Source organism: Nerophis lumbriciformis, linkage group LG33 (assembly GCF_033978685.3).
Source record: "Nerophis lumbriciformis linkage group LG33, RoL_Nlum_v2.1, whole genome shotgun sequence".
Lineage (NCBI taxonomy): Eukaryota > Metazoa > Chordata > Actinopteri > Syngnathiformes > Syngnathidae > Nerophis > Nerophis lumbriciformis.
This window is the reverse complement of record NC_084580.2, coordinates 4,747,501-4,769,013: the sequence shown is the minus strand read 5'-3', so window position 1 is coordinate 4,769,013 and position 21,513 is coordinate 4,747,501. Positions and strand designations below refer to the sequence as shown.

The 21,513-nt window shown below is 39.8% G+C and overlaps 1 protein-coding gene across 1 annotated transcript in view; it reads right to left on the bottom strand.

Moving 5' to 3' along the window:
• Positions 1-441: 441 nt before the first annotated feature.
• Positions 442-21,513, bottom strand: part of utp15 (UTP15 small subunit processome component) — a 25,999-nt gene continuing 4,927 nt past the window's right edge. The window contains exons 2-12 of the mRNA XM_061928609.1: positions 21,166-21,257; positions 20,969-21,061; positions 18,369-18,553; positions 17,765-17,943; positions 17,527-17,652; positions 15,448-15,583; positions 15,241-15,325; positions 15,002-15,157; positions 9,371-9,472; positions 9,125-9,258; positions 442-1,074 (exon numbers count right to left, since the gene is read on the bottom strand). Coding sequence (XP_061784593.1) covers positions 771-1,074; positions 9,125-9,258; positions 9,371-9,472; positions 15,002-15,157; positions 15,241-15,325; positions 15,448-15,583; positions 17,527-17,652; positions 17,765-17,943; positions 18,369-18,553; positions 20,969-21,061; positions 21,166-21,255 — 1,590 coding nt within the window. The 5' untranslated portion in view covers positions 21,256-21,257 and the 3' untranslated portion in view covers positions 442-770. The remainder of the gene's footprint in view (positions 1,075-9,124; positions 9,259-9,370; positions 9,473-15,001; positions 15,158-15,240; positions 15,326-15,447; positions 15,584-17,526; positions 17,653-17,764; positions 17,944-18,368; positions 18,554-20,968; positions 21,062-21,165; positions 21,258-21,513) is intronic.

The following is a 21,513-nucleotide window of genomic DNA, read 5'->3' as shown; positions in this document are numbered from 1 at the left end:
GACTGAGAGCCAGGCCTTCTCATCAATGCGCTTTTGGAAGAATGGTCAAAAATTCCTATAAACACACTCCCCAACCTTGTGGACAGCCTTCCCAGAAGAGTTGAAGCTGTAATAGCTGCAAAAGGTCAACATCATATTGAACCCTATGGGTTAAGAATGGGATAGCACTTCAAGTTCATATGTGAGTCAAGGCATGTGGCCAAATACTTTTGGCAATATATTGTATCAAACCCTGGTGTTCTACTATCAAGAGGGCCAAGACCGCTTGAGAGATGGGTCTTTGTCCGCTTGCAAGTGAACATACGATTAAAACAGAAAATGTGTAAGAAGTGTATACCCCAAATTTAAGACAAAAGGTTTTTGGAGACGGGTTTCTCTGGAAAATCTGGCTCAAAAACAGTGTTTGAATCTGTGTCACATTCCTCTCAGAAATTATATCAACATAACTATCTTACAAAAGTTTATTTAAATTTTCCTACTAAATGTTTGTCAATGCATACAATGGGAACAAATCATAGAGACATGGACAAATGCACAAACTCACACAGACTCCATTTACAGCTGAAAAGTATTGAATAATTAAAATACTTTCAATGAAAACATATTGATCTTGTTTTAGAGAATCATTTTATGCCATGTGCTGTTGAAGCATCAGTCTCCCCTGAAACATTCGCCAAAATGTTGTCATTCCATAGAGACAAGACATGTTGTCCATCGCGTGGCGCATGTTTAGTCTGTTTTCATAGAGACCTTTTAGTGGAGTAGAGGCTTCAGGTTTCCTGTCGGTGCGGTCTTGAGACACTACTACCTTCTCCCTCGGCCAAGCCGTTGGGTCTTCGGTTTTCCAAGCACGGTGCCGCCTTTCTTGGAATGCGTGAAGCAAACACTGTGTCCAACATACCAAGCACCTCCAGGAGTTCTTGCTGGAAATCAATTTCTTTCCCCAGTAGATCTTGAAGACGCAAAAGCTGGCGATCCACAATGGGCGACTGGCCGACAACTGACTGGTAAATGTCCAGGATCATATCAGCTGCTATGACGAGGACAGGTGCAAACCTGGGGTCAACCAAGTTCCTAGACAAGTTGAAGGAAAAGTAACATTTTACACCGCACACATAATTGGAGGAAAACCATTTTTTTTATAAATATATATTATTATAATAATAAAATAATATATATATATATATATATATATATATATGTATACACATATATATAAATATATATATACACACACACACATATATATATACACACACACACACACACACACACACACACACACACATACTGTATATATACACACACATATACATTATATATATATATATATATATATATATATATATATATATATATATATATATATATATATATATATATATATATATATATACACACACACACACATTCATACATCCATAAAGTCATGGTGAAGAGTTTACATACACTTGTAAAGAGCATAATGTAAGATGCAAATATAAACGGAATACAATGATTTGCAAATCATTTTCAACCCATATTCAGTTGAATATGCTACAAAGACAACATGTTTGCTTTTCAAACTGATAAACGTTTTTTTGGTTTTTTTGCAAATAATCATTAATTTTAGAATTTGATGCCAGCAACACATGACAAAGAAGTTGGGAAAGGTGGCAATAAATACTGATAACGTTGAGGAATGCTCATCAAACACTTATTTGGAACATCTCACAGGTGAACAGGCAAATTGGGAACAGGTGGGTGCCATGATTGGGTATAAAAGTAGATTCCACTAAATGCTCAGTCATTCACAAACAAGGATGGGGCGAGGGTCACCACTTTGTCAACAAATGCGTGAGCAAATTGTTGAACAGTTTAAGAAAAACCTTTCTCAACCAGCTATTGCAAGGAATTTAGGGATTTCACCATCTACGGTTCGTAATATCATCAAAGGGTTCAGAGAATCTGGAGAAATCACTGCACGTAAGCAGCTAAGCCCGTGACCTTCGATCCCTCAGGCTGTACTGCATAAACAAGCGACATCTGTGTGGAAAGGATATCACCACATGGGCTCAGGAACACTTCAGAAACCCACTGTCAGTAACTACAGTTGGTCGCTACATCTGTAAGTGCAAGTTAAAACTCTCCTATGCAAGGCGAAAACCGTTAATCAACAACACCCAGAAACGCCGTCGGCTTCGCTGGGCCTGAGCTCATCTAAGATGAACTGATACAAAGTGGAAAAGTGTTCTGTGGTCTGACGAGTCCACATTTCAAATTGTTTTTGGAAACTGTGAACGTCGTGTCCTCCGGACCAAAGAGGAAAAGAACCATCTCGATTGTTATAGGCGCAAAGTTGAAAAGCCAGCATCTGTGATGGTATGGGGGTGTATTAGTGCCCAAGACATGGGTAACTTACACATCTGTGAAGGCGCCATTAATGCTGAAAGGTACATACAGGTTTTGGAGCAACATATGTTGCCATCCAAGCAACGTTACCATGGACGCCCCTGCTTATTTCAGCAAGACAATGCCAAGCCACGTGTTACATCAACGTGGCTTCATAGTAAAAGAGTGCGGGTACTAGACTGGCCTGCCTATAGTCCAGACCTGTCTCCCATTGAAAATGTGTGGCGCATTAGGAAGCCTAAAATACCACAACGGAGACCCCTGGACTGTTGAACAACTTAAGCTGTACATCAAGCAAGAATGGGAAATAATTTCACCTGAGAAGCTTAAAAAATGTGTCTCCTCAGTTCCCAAACGTTTACTGAGTGTTGTTAAAAGGAAAGGCCATATAACACAGTGGTGAACATGCCCTTTCCCAACTACTTTGGCACGTGTTGCAGCCATGAAATTCTAAGTTAATTATTATTTGCAAAAAAAAATAAAGTTTATGAGTTTGAACATCAATTACCGTATTTTCCGCACCATTAGCCGCACCTAAAAACCACAAATTTACTCAAAAGCTGACAGTGCGGCTTTTAACCCGGTGCGCTTTATATATGGATAAATATTAAGATTCATTTTCATAAAGTTTCGATCTCGCAACTTAGGTAAACAGCCGCCATCTTTTTTCCCGGTAGAACAGGAAGCGCTTCTTCTTCTACGCAAGCAACCGCCAAGGAAAGCACCCGCCCCCATAGAACAGGAAGCGCTTCTTCTTCTACTGTAAGCAACCACCCGCCCCCGGAAGAAGAAGAAAAAACGCGCGGATATCACCGTACGTTTCATTTCCTGTTTACATCTGTAAAGACCACAAAATGGCTCCTACTAAGCGACAAGGATCCGGTTCATGAAAAGACGCAATCTCTCCATCCGCACACGGATTACTACCGTATTTCACAGCAACTGATATTCCTGTGAACCGCACTGTGGAACGGGAGCACGTACGGTGAATATTCGCACCACAGGGAATGAGAAGTCATCCTTCACTGTGGTTCTAGCTTGCCATGCTAACTTCCACCCATGGTGATATTCAAAAGGAAGACCTTGCCAAAAGAGACCTTTCCAGCCGGCGTCATCATAAAAGCTAACTCGAAGGGATGGATGAAGAAAAGATGAGCGAGTGGTTAAGGTAAGTTTAAGTTTACGCGAAGAGGCCGGGTGGCTTTTTTCACGCAGCTCTGTCCATGTTGATATACGTATGTTTGTGATTGCACATTTGCGTACATTTTGGGAGTGAACAGAGTTGTTAGAACGCTGGTTTTTAATATATAATTAAAGTTTGACTGACCTATCTGACTGTTTTTTTGACATTCCTTTAGCGCAGTTAGATGCGGCTTACAACACGGGGCGGCTTATTGGTGGACAAAGTTTTGAAATATGCCGTTCATTGAAGGCGCGGCTTTTAACCCAGGGCGCCTTATGATGCGGAAAATACGGTATCTTGTCTTTGTAGTGCATTCAATTGAATATGGGTTGAAAAGGATTTGCAAACCATTGTATTCCGTTTATATTTACATCTAACACAATTTCCCAACTCATATGGAAACAGGGTTTGTACTACTAACATCACTATGAGCCCGTTGACGTTCTAGAAATATAAGCGGCAGCTCAGCTCGCTCGCAGTCCTTTAGGTGAAGGCTAATTAGCTTTTAGCGTAACGTTAGCTCATTTTGTGGTGCGTGCATGCGTGCGTGCGTGTTACGGACAGCAAAGCCCTGTCTGTCTGAGATAAAGACAAGCATTACTGACCTACAGTTAACAACCAAGTTATTTCACTTTACCTTTTTCTGTGTTGAAGCAGCAAAAAAGGACATTATGTTAAATGAAGAGTTTCTGTCTCTGATAGTTGATATAATAATGTAACTGCATCATAAAGCCTACATGAACTCCATAGTATTCAGTGATGAATAGTATCTCCTATTGATATTGTACTAATTTTTCAGCTATAGTTAAAAGTTAAAAGTTAAAGTACCAATGATTGTCTTACACATACGAGGTGTGGCGAAAGTATTCTCTGCATTTGACCCATCACCCTTGATCACCCCCTGGGAGGTGAGGGGAGCAGTGAGCAGCAGCAGTGGCCGCGCCCGGGAATCATTTTTGGTGATTTAACCCCCAATTCCAACCCTTGATGCTACATTAATCATTAGTAATGTAGCAGCCCAGTTTTGAATGGCAGGGTGCCTGCTATCCCATGTTGATAAAAATATACCATTTACATAATAAAAATCAACTACAGGCTTCCCAAATGCTGTAATAAATTAAGCATGATGAGTTGAGCATATGTCAGCATGTGGCCCCACTTTTAACTCTTTTTTTCAAACGCTTATTGCAAACACTTATTTACAGTAAGTCATTAATTTGACTTAGTCATTATTTTGACTTACCGGTAGTAAATATTGACCTACTAAGACAAAATAATTACATACTTAGTATCTCAGGTAACTAGGACTGTTTTGTGTTTTGTTTTTACTTTACGGAAAAAATATAGATACTGTATATATATCGTATAATGCCATTCAGCATACGGAGCGGAAAACACAACCAAACATTGTAGGCTTCTTCATGCGACGAAGCCGGCCTACTTCACCACAGTCTGTAGTCTATTGCCCCCCCAGGCAGCGATGAGATGGAGACGTGATGGTGGCGACAGGCCAAATTACACTGTTCCTTACACCCCCCCAGCACCTTCCCCGTCCGTCCGCCTGTCCCGGGCGAAGCCCCCTTCCCCCTGGAGAGACACTACCTTAACTAACAAATTTTCTGGGGGAAACACTGATGTAACCAAATACAAATATTAACATTGCTGTATTTTTACTTTTGACCCAGCAGATTTGGTCACATTTTCAGTAGACCCATAATAAATTCATAACAGAACCAAACTTCATGAATGTTTTTTGTGACAAACAAGTATGTGCTCCAATCACTCTATCACAAAAATATAAGAGTTGTAGAAAAATTATGTTCTTTACAAGTGTATGTAAACTTTTGATCGCGACTGTATATACACATGCATATATATATATATATTACACACATATATACATACATATATATACACACACACATATATACATATATAAATATATATACACATACATACATACCGTATTTTTCGGACTATAAGTCACAGTTTTTTTCATAGTGACTTATACTCAGGAGCGGCTTATGTGTGAAATTATTAACACATTACCGTAAAATATCAAATACCGTATTTTCCGCACTATAAGGCGCACCGGATTATTAGCCGCACCTTCTATGAATTACATATTTCATAATTTTGTCCACCAATAAGCCGCCCCGGACTAAAAGCCGCGCCTACGCTGCGCTAAAGTGAATGTCAAAAAAACGCTGCGCTAAAGTGAATGTCAAAAAAACAGTCAGATAGTTCAGTCAAACTTTAATAATATATTGAAAACCAGCGTTCTAACAACTCTGTCCCAAAATGTACGCAAATGTGCAATCACAAACATAGTAAAATTCAAAATGGTGTAGAACAATAGCAACATAATGTTGCTCGAACGTTAATGTCACAACACACAAAATAAACATAGCGCTCACCTTCTGAAGTTATTCTTCATTCGTAAATCCTTCGAATTCTTCGTCTTCGGTGTCCGAATTGAAAAGTTGGGCGAATACGGGATCCAAAATGGCCGGTTCCGTCTCGTCGAAGTCACCGGAGTCAGTGTCGCTGTTGTTGTGCAGCAGTTCTGTGAATCCTGCCTTCCGGAAAGCTCGGACCACAGTTGTGACCGAAACTATCTGCCCAGGCATTTACGATCCACTGGCAGATGTTGGCGTATGTCGACCGGCGCTATCTGCCCGTCTTAGTGAAGGTGTGTTCGCCTTCGGAGCTGTGTGAAAAAAGCCACCCGGCCTCTTCGCGTAAACTTCCCTTAACCACTCGCTCATCTTTTCTTCATCCATCCATCCCTTCGAGTTAGCTTTTATGATGACGCCGGCTGGAAAGGTCTCTTTTGGATGGGTGGAAGTTAGCATGGCAAGCTAGAACCACAGTGAAGGATGACTTCTCATTCCCTGTGGAGCGAATATTCACCGTACGTGCTCCCGTTCCACAGTGCGGTTCAGTTGCTGTGAAATACGGTAGTAATCCGTGTGCGGATGGAGAGATTGCGTCTTTTTATGAACCGGATCGTTTTGTAGGAGCCATTTTGTGGTCTTTACAGATGTAAACAGGAAATGAAACGTACGGTGATATCCGCGCGTTTTTTCTTCTTCTTCCGGGGGCGGGTGAAGCGCTTCCTGTTCTATGGGGGCGGGTGAAGCGCTTCCTGTTCTATGGGGGCGAGTGCTTTCATTGGCGGTTGCTTGCGTAGAAGAAGAAGCGCTTCCTGTTCTACCGGGAAAAAAGATGGCGGCTGTTTACCGAAGTTGCGAGACCGAAACTTTATGAAAATGAATCGTAATAAAGCGCACCGGGTTATTAGGCGCACTGTCAGCTTTTGAGAAAAATTGTGGTTTTTAGGTGCGCCTTATAGTGCGGAAAATACGGTAATATAATTTAGCTCATTCACGTAAGAGACTAGACATATAAGATTTCATCAGATTTAGCGATTAGGAGTGACAGATTGTTTGGTAAACGTATAGCATGTTCTATATGTTATAGTTATTTGAATGACTCTTACCATAATATGTTACGTTAACATACCAGGCACGTTCTCAGTTTGTTATTTATGCGTCATATAACGTACACTTATTCAGCCTGTTGTTCACTATTCTTTATTTATTTTAAATTGCCTTTCAAATGTCTATTCTTGGTGTTGGGTTTTATCAAATAAATTTCCCCAAAAAATGAGACTTATACTGGAGTATATATATATATATATATATATATATACTGTGGGGGGGAGGTGTGGCCAGCGCGCTTGCAGGAGCAAAGGTCACCGCCTCTGTCTATGGTGCTGAGGACGAGCACCATCGGATAGGGACGGACATGTGCTGACGGCGAGACACAGCTGGCAGGTGATTAGATTTCGCAGGTGGTACGTGTTAATCTAATCATCTGTTGTCTTTAACAGTGAGCAGCCGGGAGCAGGAGGGAGAGAGGCATGACACAGAGGACTGAAAAGTCGAGTGTGGGAAAAAAAAACCTTTGTCAAACCAGAACAACGGTCTCCAGCTGACGTGTGTGATCCACCAAACATATATATATACATATATATATATATATATGTCTTAATAAGGTTATCCAAAAAATAGTGCTCGATACCGTAGTAGAGCGCAATATATGTATGTGTGGGAAAAAACGTATGAACAACATACGACAAATCATCTCAAACCACAACAAAACAATTGCAAATGAGCCGTCGACCCCCAGTCAGAACGACTCCAAAACCAACAAAGCATGTAACTGTCGAAAGAAACCTGATTGCCCCCTCAACGGGGGATGCTTACAAACATCAGTTGTCTACCAATCTAAGGTAATACGCAAGGACATTAACACATCCGACACATATGTAGGATTAACCGAGGGTGAATTCAAAACCAGATGGAACAACCACAAGGCTTCTTTCAGGAACAAAAACCTGCGAAATACCACAGAACTCAGCAAACACATTTGGGACCTCAAAGACAATAATGTTGAATATTCAATAACATGGCAAATTCTTGCATCCAGCACACCTTACAATAGTGGTAATAAAAGATGCAACCTATGCTTGAAAGAGAAACTGTTTATTATCTACCGTCCAGACCTGTCATCCCTCAACAAGCGCAGCGAAATTGTAACAACATGCCGCCATAGACGGAAACACCTCCTAGGTAACACATGAACCAATCACCACGCCCCTAGGCCAGCCTGTACCCACCCACTCTGTGCCCTATATAAACCATGGTATGCGAATGCTCCCATTAAAATCTCCTGACGATTGAGGGTACCCCCCTCATGAAACAGGCCTGTAGAGATGAAATAGTCTTGTGATTTTTTTTCCCACACATACATATATATATATATATATATATATATATATATATATATACACATACAAATATATATACATACATATATATATTTATATATATATATATATATATACATGAATATATACATATATACATACATACATATATTCTCATATAGTTCCAGTGGTTTATTAGCAGTAAGGGATGAATGCTCTGAACTGTAATAAAGCATCACTATCTCACTAAAACCTACAGTAGACTTCCACTTTGCAGATGCTGTGTGGTAATTACCGGTATATTCTTTATCTACATGTGTTTGTTGCTATTGCACTGAGTGATTAACTGAGGTGTGGCATACTGAGGCTACTGTTTGAGAAAATACAATAATGATAATACAGTCCTTGGAAATATTAAGTATCACTCAAAACATTTTTTGAAATATACAAATAACCCTGTTTTCGCCCTCTATTGACTATTCCTTCCATATTTTACACCATACTTACAAAACATTCCTCTTAATCAGGACAAAAAACAAAGTTGTTTTTTGAACTGAAAAAATTCCCGGTTTTCCCAAAATTCCCCTGCCCCCAACACACACACACACACACACACACACACACACACACACACACACACACACACACACACACACACACACACACACACACACACACACACACACACACACACTATTCATTAAATAACAAATTTTATGTTTCATTATAACATTTTCAAAACCTGTCAGGTCAGAATATGAGCTTTAAAATCTCACCCTATCAAAAAGCTGAGTAACAGAGACACTTCCTGTTCATCCCTTCCGGCTAAAGCATTTTTCAGTGTTCCTCTCCGATCCAACTCCTTCATAACAGCAACAGTTATTTCCGGTTTCTTTAATCTGGTCGATGACTATAAATCAAAAACAAAATCTGTTTTGTCAAACATAAAATCTACTTTCGTGCATTGGTTCAAATAAATGAAGATGGGATGAAAGGACACGTTTTTGTTTGAAATCACATACCTCCATAGCTTTATCCAAAGCCTTGGAAACATTGAACTTCCTCAGCAGTTTGTCATATTTTTCCAAATGTTGTCTCACAGGTTTACTGACAAGATAATCATCCTGAAAGAAAAAAAACATAAACACCAATTAATAGTACCTTCACCTTTTAATTTAACCACCGACTTTATGAATTAATCATACATTTTAAACATCATGCAAAAAGGTACACATTTTAACCAACATTTTCTGGAAAAATATGCGACAAAAGGGAAAATCAGAAATTAAACAATCATGTGTGACATCTCGAAATGCTAGGACTCTTGAGTGTTTGTAGTGGGGATTATAGATTAGAACTAGTCACCTATTTTGGGGTGAGGACATGTCCCCTGCATTTTTTTCAAAAGGCAGTTTTGGTCCGCTGCAGTTTTTACCATCCAAAAACAATGTAACGCTATATTAAACAGAGACGGGCGAATCAGCAGGACAAAACTCTAGGGCCAAGCACAAAACAGCCGCTCAAGCCATATCACTGTCACTTTCTGTCTGGTTGTAAAAAGCGCCAAGACCTGCACACTGTTGAGTTTATGTCTGTGTTGATCTGCCACTGTAGGTTCACATGTTGAGCATTTGTTCTGCGCCAAAGGTTACATTTACATTAACATTTCGATCTGGGTGTGTGTGTGCGTACACGTGCATGCATTCGTATGTGTGATTGGCAAGTCATTCTATTGCTGCTGTTACATACAATCTCTTTCGTATTGTTATTTTTTGGTTTACTACATTTTATTTATTAATTTGTCCTCTTTTTGTGCCCTTGAGAGTTTTAAGTTATATTGTCCTTTCCTCTTGTATTTGAGCTGCAATTTCCGTCGGCCAGGGGTCGGCAACCCGCGGCTCCGGAGCCGCATACGGCTCTTTGATCACTCTGATGCGGCTCAGCTGCATACTTGCCGACCCCCCGATTTTCCCGGGAGACTTACGGATTTCAGTGCCTCTCGCAGAAAACTACTGGGATTAATATTCTCCGATTTTCACCCTTACAATAATAATAAGGGCGTGCCATGATGGTACAGCATTTAGCACCCTCTACAATCCGAATTAACAGCGTGCTAGCCCAGCCTCTTGTTGTATGCTTCTTCTGCTTGCACACATAAGTGACAGCAAGGCATACTTGGTCAACAGCCACACAGGTTACACTGAGGGTGGCCATATAAAACAACTTTAACACTCTTACTAATAATGCGCCACACTTTGAACCAAAACCAAACAAGAATGACAAACACATTTCGGGAGAACATCTGCACCGTAACACAACATAAACATAACAGAACAAATACCCAGAATCCCATGCAGCCCTGACTCTTCCGGGCTACATTATCATACCTGCCAACTTTTGAAATCAGAAAAACCTAGTAGCCAGGGTCCAGGGGCCGCAGGCCCCGGTAGGTCCAGGACAAAGTCCTGGTGGGGGGTTCACCCCCCGACGCAAAATGATTATTAGCATTCAGACAGGTTAAAATGTTGCTAAAACCATCACTTTTCTATCAGTCACAGTGACTTTTCAAAACAAAAATATTACAGCAAAAATCATATGGGTTGATTGACATGTTTATTCTGTACCGTAAGCTAACTTCAATAGTTTGAAATTATTTTGACAGTTAATGCCAGTTATCCTGTCAACCTTTCACAAGACTTCAATTTGTTAATTGAAAGTATAAACAGTATAAACACTTTTTACAGTAAACAAATGGTAAAACAGTACTAAACAATTCCATTAAAAAAAATTGGTGTCATTATTAACTTTCTGTCCAAGCTTGTATAATCTACTGCCTTGTTCAATTGTAAAAAATATTCTGTGCCTAAAATTCACATTTCTATCACAATTATCATACTGTAAACATGGTAAGCTAACTTCATTAAAATTAATAGTCATGTCAATAGCATGGAATTACAATTCAAATGTAGTTTTTTTGTAAGCCTTTCAAAAGAATTCAAAATATGAAAAATTAATGAAAATTAATTTAAGCCATCAGACACTTGAAAAGTGGCACATCACATCTCTAATGTAATCATTTTAACTTTTCAACAGAAATAGCACTGCAAAAATTTTAAGGACATACCGGTACTTCTGTATTTTGGTAGTTATGCTGTCAACATTTAACAAGATTTCTTCAACTTGGACTTGAAAGCATAAATAGTATAAACACTTTTAACAGTATAACAGTACTAAACAATTCCAATAGATAACATTGGTGTCATTACCTTTTTGTGGCTAAAATCCAAATGTATTCTATCAGATTGATCATACTGCAAAAATGATATGGTAACTTTATGATAAGTTTACTTCATTAAAATGTAATTCAATAGCATCATTAGCATGGAACTACAATTCAATTGCAGTTTTCTGTAAGCCTTTCAAAAGAATTGAAGAAGAATTAATGAAAATGAATTTTAGCAATCAAGACAGTTGTAAATGCAGCACATCACATCTTCCATGGTCACATCACATAATTATTCCCGGATAGGCTTTTGAATATTCTTCACGGAATGACTGCAGTTTTCTTTTCGGTTTAAGACTCGTTTGCGATTTTTCTCCGGCTGATTCCATGATCGTTCGCTCGTTTGGAAACAATGGCAACTGGTGCCTCGTGCTTGGCAGCGGTGCTATAAATAGCCTCGCGCATGGCATTCGGAATGGCTCGATAGGAAGTTACGGGAAGCAGTGTCGATTGTCATTGTTGTTACGCGATTTCGTGAATAAAACTTAAAAAATGTTTTTTTTTTAATTAATGAAAAACCGTATTTTTTATCACTGCAACCGTAACCCGGAATAGGTTGATGAAAACCGTACTAATTACGGGAAAACCGGAGTAGTTGGCAGGTATGCATTATACACCCCAGCTACCACCAAACCCCGCCCCCCACCCAACCCTGCTCCCTCACACATCAACATCCCCTCCCCCCTCCGTGCGTCGGTTGAGGTGGGCGGGGTTTGGTAGCGGGGGTGTATAATGTAGCCCGGAAGAGTTAGGGCTGCATGGGATTCTGGGTATTTGTTCTGTTGTGTTTATGTTGTGTTACGGTGCAGATGTTCTCCCGAAACGTGTTTGTCATTCTTGTTTGGTGTGGGTTCACAGTGTGGCGCATTATTAGTAAGAGTGTTAAAGTTTTTTATACCGCCACCGTCAGAGTAACCTGTGTGGTTGTTGACCAAGTATGCCTTGCTGTCAATTGCGTGAGTAAGCAGAAGCCCCATACAACGTGTGGCCGGGCTGGCACACTGTTTTTAATGGGCGCTAAATGCTGTACCATCACGGCACGTTCGAAAGAATAGTTGCCCTGTAATTCGTAGTCTGCCGGTAAAACGTGGAAGGTTGACAAGTATGACGCTGTCAAGCGCCATTCATATAAAACTCGCGGGCCGCACCAACATTCAATTTTCATATTAAGTTGTGGGCCGCGTGTCGGAGACCCTTGGTTTATACATAGCACAAAGCAAAAAAAAAACTTTGTATGCAGCGTTATTACATTTTAAATTTCAAAAGATTTTTGTGGCTCCCATTGTTTTCTTTAATTTGTGAAACTGGTCAAAATGGCTCTTTGACTGGTAAAGGTTGCCGACCCCTGCCCTAGGCGATCAATCATCATCCATCCATTTTCTACCGCTTATTCCCTTCGGAGTCGCAGGGGGCGCTGGAGCCTATCTCAGCTACGATCGGGCGGAAGGCGGGGTACACCCTGGACAAGTCGCCACCTCATCGCAGGGCCAACACAGATAGACAGACAACATTCACAATCACATTCACACACAAGGGCCAATTTTTTAGTGTTGCCAATCAACCTATCCCCAGGTGCATGTCTTTGGAGGTGGGAGGAAGCCGGAGTACCTGGAGGGAACCCACGTAGGGGAGAATTTGCAAACTCCACACAGAAAGATCCCGAGCCCGGGATTGAACCCCAGACTACTCAGGACCTTCGTATTGTGAGGCAGATGCACTAACCCCTCTTCCACCGTGCTGCCCATCAATCAAGTTTGTCTAAATCTAAGTCTAAGTTGTGGTAATTAGTTGCATCACTTGGTAAACACCTTCCTGTTCCAAATCAATGATAATGAAGGCTAAGTAGTTTGTCTTTATTCGGGTTTTATTATGCATTGGTTACCTTCATTAATACTTGTGTGGCAGTTAAGAATGTTAAAGTGACAATTAAAAAATATGCATAATGCAGTGATTCTTGAACTATGGTAAGTGTGCGTGGCCTCCATTTAGTGGTACACCAAATAATTACATTATTAAATACTCAAACAGTGTTACTGTTCAAACTGTGTGTAATGTTACAGTGGTCAAAAATATTATATATACTTGTTAAAGCAGCACTAAGTAACTTTTCAACCTTCATAAAAATATTTTCAGAACTTTTGGGATGATACATTGACTTACGACCAGTTGAATGGCACCTCTAAAAACTAAAAGAAGAAGTAGAAAGCCTATGAGCAATCACTGCTATCTTGGCCGAAGGCCCAAAACAACCAAAGAAACAAAAAGGTTTGCCTGAGGGGGAAAAAAAAAGAAAAACGGAGCCTACATAAAAGGACAGTCAGGGATCAACATTGCCTCTGCTTTCACTCGCTGACGTGAGATCAAAGATAAAAAGGGATTTTTAGCCGATGCTACCTTGGCTCTGTTCCTGCTAAACTAGTAAGTAACTTTTGATGCTCAAATCAAAATGATAAAGCTAATGTTAGCTACCGGAAATTTGCGTGCTAGCAATAAATAGCCAACAGCTTGATCGTTCGCGGTTCCACACTACTTCCTTCGAAAAAAGTCTCCCGCCAGTCTTTCTTTGCTTCGGACTTGTACCCGCCCTGATACATTCTTGGTAGTAGCGTCATGTTTGTAGCGCAAACCAAGATCATTTCTTGTTAGTGTCTGCTATTCAACATCAGCACAGCCATTAGACATAATATTTGTAATCTGTGCTAATATTACAGCGGACATGTTGTCAGTTTGACGCAATATACGCAAGTCCTCATCGGAAATGCGGTCTTCTTCTGGCAAAACACTACCGCTTTGGTCCACTGGCGCCGCCAAAATCAACCAAAAATTAAAGTTCTTAAGTAGGGCTTTAAATAAAACATAAGCCTTGTTTTAATTAATATTTACTGTGTTTGAAATGTTGGTCGCTGTTGGTACTTAGAGAGCCAAGTGTTTTCTGAAGTTGTACTTCAAGAACCACTGGTATAATGGATCAAGACTGCAACAGTTTGAATTAGTAATGACATAAATCACGTTGTTACTTTAAAAAGAAAAACATTTAAACAACTTGGAAGTCAACTATCATTAAAAGGGACTTATGAAGATTGTACCATTTTCTGACTTATGAATGTTGTTGTCACAATGTTGGATTCTAGTGGTAATACCAAAGCGTCAAATCATAAAGTTCATACATTTGGCGTCAGCTTGCAGTTTTGGAGTTGTTGTTTTTAAACAGTGTGTCATTTGTGATGTCACAGATTGACCACCGTACTTACAAGTACAAACCCTGGCTGCTGCCTGAAATTTACAATGTGATTCCTTTTCATCATCTTAATGTAGATTAGAATCATCATAGGTCCCGTTTAAAAAAACAGACTGCTTTCGGCTTCCTTACTTGTTTAGGGGCATAGTTCTTTCCTTTCACAAACACACGGTATGATGGTCGCCGCCTCCGTTGACCTGAAACCTTATTTGACTCTTCAGGGTTTTTCCTGTTCTTGATGCTCAGAATACCGCTGGTCATACCCACAACAATAGTCTCATCCTCTGGCTGAAAAATAAAAATAATAATTTATGGTCACAGTAAGCCAAAAAGAACTATGAGAGATATTACTTTTTTTTTCATTTCCTTACAGCTAAAGCCAGACTGAGGATGGAGGTAGCATAGTCAAAGTTGTGCACCACTTTGTAGTTGCTGGTGTTGTACACCTTCACGTGCCTGCATAGAAAAATATATTAGATCAGAGGGCTCTTAAAAATGCCTAATGATGTTGGATCAAGACAGGCTTTTTAGGATCATAGTGTAGTATCATTGAGTGTTGGGCATAACTGTTTACATACCTGTCCAAAGAGGCTGACAGTAGCCTTTGGCCACTGCTGCTCAGACACACACAGGTGACAGTTTTGTGATGGTTTCGCAATGACACCAGAGGCTGACCACCTTTGAGAAGATCCCACACTTTGACATAGCGCCCCCCTGAGGAAAGCAAATAATCAGCATTTTTAAATGTGCCATTTACATAAAGAATGTCCTGGAATTTCCTGGAAAACCGGGAATTCTTGAAATGTATCTTTGAAAGCCCGCAATTCCTGAATAGGTTGAATAGTCTGAAGCTGAAACGGTTTGAATCGGATGAAAAATGTTGAAGGCAGAGCGCGCCAAAATCTGTGGAGGAATAATAATAATAATAACTAGATGAGGCAATTCCTGAAGGAATTGCGTGTGAATGCTCCAATGCTGAAGTTGGTCTGAAATGCTGACAGAGTAGTATGAATGTAAGAATAGATTGAATGTTGAAATGGTTAGAATGTTGAAATGGTTAGAATGTTGAAGAGGTGACGCTGAACTGAAATGCTAATGGAATGTAGGATGAATGTAGAAATGGTTTCAATGTTGAAATCGTTTAAAACGCTGAGAGTGTTTGAATGTTGAAAAGCTGACGCTAAACTGAAATACTAGTGGAATGTAGAAATGGTCTGAAAGTTTAAATAGATTAAAGGTTAAAAATATTTGAGAAGTGACGAGCAAAAGTATGTAGTATGAATCTTGAAATACTAAACGTTGGTATAGTTACGAGAGTTAGCAAACTTTAAGGGTTACATAGTAACAATCAATTTAGTTTAGCTGTAAATTTATCAGTTTAGCCAAAATGCTGGCATATAAACTCAGTATGCTAAGAGGGGAACAGCTAGCATACGTGTAACATGGCGCCAAGTAACAAAATCTATGATTATTAAGTTTACAATGTACAATATTAGCTAAAAGTCTCGAAATAACTTTAGCTTGCTAACATTAACACGCTCACAGGTGAAGATCAAACATACTTCTAAGATGGTGGCAAGTAACAAAATACATGTTTGCTAGGTTAAAAAATACGAAACTAGGTAAAAATGCTAACATAAAACATTAACATGCCAACATTAGCATGATAACAGTGAAACAGCAGGCATACTTTTAAGATGGCACGGTGCTACTAAATGAAAAAAATTAGTAGCACAAAAAAATCCTGTCCTTACACGCTACAACTGTACAACAAAGATGACGGGGAGAAGATGTTGTTGAAGTGGAGTCATGTACAGTAAATAAGACCGCCCACAAAACGGCTCGTCCTGGGGAGAGGGTCAGAAAGCGGCTTGAAGATGGTCTGTAAAACATAATCTATGCAATATTTTGACCAAAGAACCATCATTACATGTTATATAGACCACAAGGAAGTGTTTTACAAGTACAAAAATCATAATAATAATTAATTAAATCATTAGTCAAATCAAATCATAACTACTTTAATGCGTTTTATAATCCGGTGCACCTTTTGTATGAAAATAGACCTGCAATCGACCCGCTCATCAGCAGTGCGCCTTATAATCCGGTGCACCCTTTGATCTGAAAAATACAGTACTCTAATTTAGCTATACATTTAAACAAAAACAACGTATATATGATTTTGCTATGGTGGTGCGCCGCGTTTAGTAACATTAAGGGGAAACCCTGACATGTGTTTGTCATGTTGTCAGAGTCTTAAGATCAACATTCAATTCAGTCGATGGATCACTCAAGATTTCATCATTCAACAGGCTTTCTGTGTGCAGTGAAACCTGTTAAGCATAATAGATATAATATAAGTATGATGCTATCGGGCCAACTGCCCCGCCTCACCGCACAAAGAGTCAAAGACACTTAATGAAGGACAAGAGGACTTCACCCCCTTCTTTACATAAACACACAACTGCTGAAACCAATGAAAAGCGTGAATGCTCTAGAAGTCCGTAAACATTTATCGACGCTAGAAAACTTGCCGACTTAATTTTCATTTATCATTCGTTTAATTGACCTATCGAATATCGGCCCAGGCCTATTGATAATACACAATACCATCATTAAATATCTTTGAATTAAAAATATAATCTGGAGATAGATACCTGCTGAGACAAGGAGTCCCTCAGAAGGGTAAAGAAGTAGACTTTCTATTGGCTGGCCGTGGTCCATAGTCATTACAGACTTTTCCACCCTGGCATCAAACAATTTGAGAGTGTGATCGTATGAGCCTAAGGGTAGAAAACATATTTTGTATTTTTTTTTTTTTTTTTTACAATACTTCTCTTGTTCCAAGTTATCCAAACAATGTATACGCAGCAGCAGTAACAGCACTATACCCACCTGTAATGAAGAGATCTCTACTGAGTTTACTTGTGACACCACAGCGAACGTAATCTGTGTGTTCTTTGTAGCTGTTGAGCTCAACCGCATTTGGGATGTCCCAAAGCCGACAGGTGTTGTCGTCAGATCCGGTGAGGATCTGGTACTGGTTTGCAGTGAAGTCCGTCACGTGTACAGCTCTAAAAGTTTTAAAATGACATGGCGATAAAGCTCACAATTGGTCCACAGTCATTATAGAGGTTGAAAAGCTTGTACATCTTAAATGTTGTCAGAGTCTTAAGATCAACATTCAATTCAGTCGATGGATCACTCAAGATTTCATCATTCAACTGGCTTTCTGTGTGCAGTAAAACCCGTTAAACATAATAGACATAATATAAATTGTAATAGTAAAATGAGACAATATTACAGAACTGCCAACATTTGAGAAATGTTAGTACTAAACAAGGGCAGTATTATCGCAGCGGAAACTAATCGATGCGTTATAACAGTTACAAACAACCACAGCATGAGGCATTTATCTAATTATTTATTAGATAAATGTATTCATTTATTTGTCTAAAGTTTGTCTAATTTATGGGGATTATAATTTCAAGATACCTACTTTGTGTGTCCTCTGAACATCCTGAGGGGTACCCTGCCGCTGACATCGAATAGCCTCACAACTGAGTCTTCACATCCCGCAACGAGCAGCTGACCATCTGAACGGAATCTCCCGCAGTATGCGGTGTCCTTAAACCTTGTGAATGTCTTCACTGGTTCTTGGGACAACGGGCTATAAATGTGGATCTGTGTTAGAAAAAAAAATCTACATGTAAAATAATCCCACATAGCATAACAGTGATGACAGTAGGGGTGTAACGGTACGTGTATTTGTACCGTTTCGGTACGGGGGTTTCGGTTCGGTTCGAAGGTGTACCGAACGAGTTTCCACACGGACATATTAAGTAGCGTAGCGCACGTTGTGTAAACAATGCACACTGAGGCACAACATACGGCATGCTAGCAACGACCGGGCTAGGACAACATGTAAAAGCCATAGCTGGAAGACCCTCCTGCCTTAAAGGGGAACATTATCACCAGACCTATGTAAGTGTTAATATATACCTTGATGTTGCAGAAAAAAGACCATATATTTTTTTAACCGATTTCCGAACTCTAAATGGGTGAATTTTGGCGAATTAAACGCCTTTCTATTATTCGCCCTCGGAGCGATGACGTCACGTTGTGACGTCACATCGGGAAGCAATCCGCCATTTTCTCACTTTCGTCGGTGTGTTGTCAGAGGGTGTAACAACACGAACAGGGACGGATTCAAGTTGCACCAGTGGTCCAAAGATGCGAAAGTGGCAAGAAATTGGACGAAATTTGTTCATAATACGAAGCTGTGGGGAAAGCCGACGAAAAGTCGTTTGTTCCGCACACTTTACCGACGAAAGCTATGCTACGACAGAGATGGCAAGAGTGTGTGGAATCCTGCGACACTCAAAGCAGATGCTGACATCAACTCCAAAACTGGACAGATCAGCTTTCAGGAAAAGAGAGCGGGTGAGGGTATGTCTACAGAATATATTAATTGATGAAAACTTTATTCATTACTCGCAGTTTTACGTAAATTATTATACATAAACTGTGTTTACCAATAATTTAGCTTAAAAACATTTATTTTTTTCAATCATTCGAGTACATTCGGGTAGTCTTGTGTAATGCAGTATTTTGTGTCTATCTAGGTATGGTTAACCTGAGTGCTGAAATCGTGGAAAAATATATGTTCTTAGCGCGCCTGAAATGGGCTGTCTGCACTCTCAAAGTGCATGTTGTTGCCAAATGTATTTCATATGCTGGAAACCTAGTTCATAGTTGTTAGTTTCCTTTAATGCCAAACAAATACATACCAATTGTTGGTTAGAAGGCGATCGCCGAATTCGTCCTCGCTTTCTCCCGTGTCGCTGGCTGTCGTGTCGTTTTCGTCGGTTTCGCTTGCATACGGTTCAAACCGATACAGCTCAATAGCTTCAGTTTCTTCTTCAATTTCGTTTTCGCTACCTGCCTCCACACTACAACCATCCGTTTCAATACATGCGTAATCTGTTGAATCGCTTAAGCCGCTGAAATCCGAGTCTGAATCCGAGCTAATGTCGCTATACCTTGCTGTTCTATCCGCCATGTTTGTTTGTATTGGCATCACTGTGTGACGTCACAGGAAAATGGACGGGTGTATATAACGATGGTTAAAATAAGGCACTTTGAAGCTTTTTTTAGGGATATTGCGTGATGGGTAAAATTTTGAAAAAAACTTCGAAAAATAAAATAAGCCACTGGGAACTGATTTTTAATGGTTTTAACCCTTCTGAAATTGTGATAATGTTCCCCTTTGAGATCTCCCGTTTGGGAACACTTCGGCTGCGCGGTGCGATACGACAATGGAGGACGGAGGTTTGCCGACATTGTTCAGCAGCGGTAAGGCAGGCTTCTGCCAACACGTCAAACATGCTAACCCATTTGAAGCGGCACCACCCCCAAGTGAACATCGCTTCAACAAAGATAAAAACGAGCAAACACAGCTCCCACCTCTTACTGCCAAGTTAGCCAGGCTGGGGGGGGAAGAAAAGTTAATCTGAGGCTGAGTTGACTTGAAACTGTTTAATGTTGCACTTTTAATATGTAGAAGAACATTTTGTCATTGTATTTAATCTGAGCAACAATTTGAAGCAGTTTAATTGTGATTAACGTCGACCCCGACTTAAACAAGTTGAAAAACGTATTGGGGTGTTACCATTTAGTGGTCAATTGTACGGAATATGTACTGTACTGTGCAATCTACTAATAAAAGTCTCAATCAATCAATCAAAAAAAGCACTTTATATGTAGAAAAGTTTTGTTAAGAAACCATTCTGAGCCTTATCTTATTTAGTTTTTATTTTATATATGTTGACCACATTAACCCTGGCAATGGACCCTGTGTGTATACCGGTATGTATGTTATGCCATTGTTTACAAATTTGGTAAATAAATAACCAAAAAATTTATATTTTGTTGTTTTCTTACTGTACCGAAAATTAACCGACCCGTGACCTCCAAACCGAGGTACGTACCGAACCGAAATTTTTGTGTACCCTTACACCCCTAGATGACAGAATTAAAACACTACAGTAAATATTGCAGTACAGGGATAATTTAAAAATACTGTGCAAGTCTGCTTACCCGTGTGAATGCTGTGACAGCAAAGTTATGTGGGGCGACAGGGGAGTAGTCAATATTAGTGACAGATCCAAATTCTTTTATCTGGACTGGAGCCTATTGGAGAAAAGAAAAGGATCACAACTGAAAACCAAATATAAAACACTACAATGGTGCATTGCAGTCGTTTTGTCAATTTTAACAGACCTGGAGACACTCACCTTGTAGTTTTTCCAATACAGTGTATCCTGTGTGACTTTTTCTCCAAGTTTTGGATAGACAGGAATTTTTGTAGGTTTAAACGAAGCCATTTCTGTAAAGCACAATAGAATTGACAGAGAGACGATGCAAGATCATGATCAATATCAAGATTCATTTACAGGGTTTGTACACCTTTCCCATGGCCAAATTCAAACACTTTGTAAGGACTTTCAATATCAATTTTCCAGTTTTTCCAGTACCCTTCAAAAGGCGAAAACCAGTGTGAATCAATTCATAGTCTTGTTGTTTGAGGTCACCAAATGCTGTCTGTAGGAAAAATACGGAAAATCTGCTAAAACCTAAGCCTA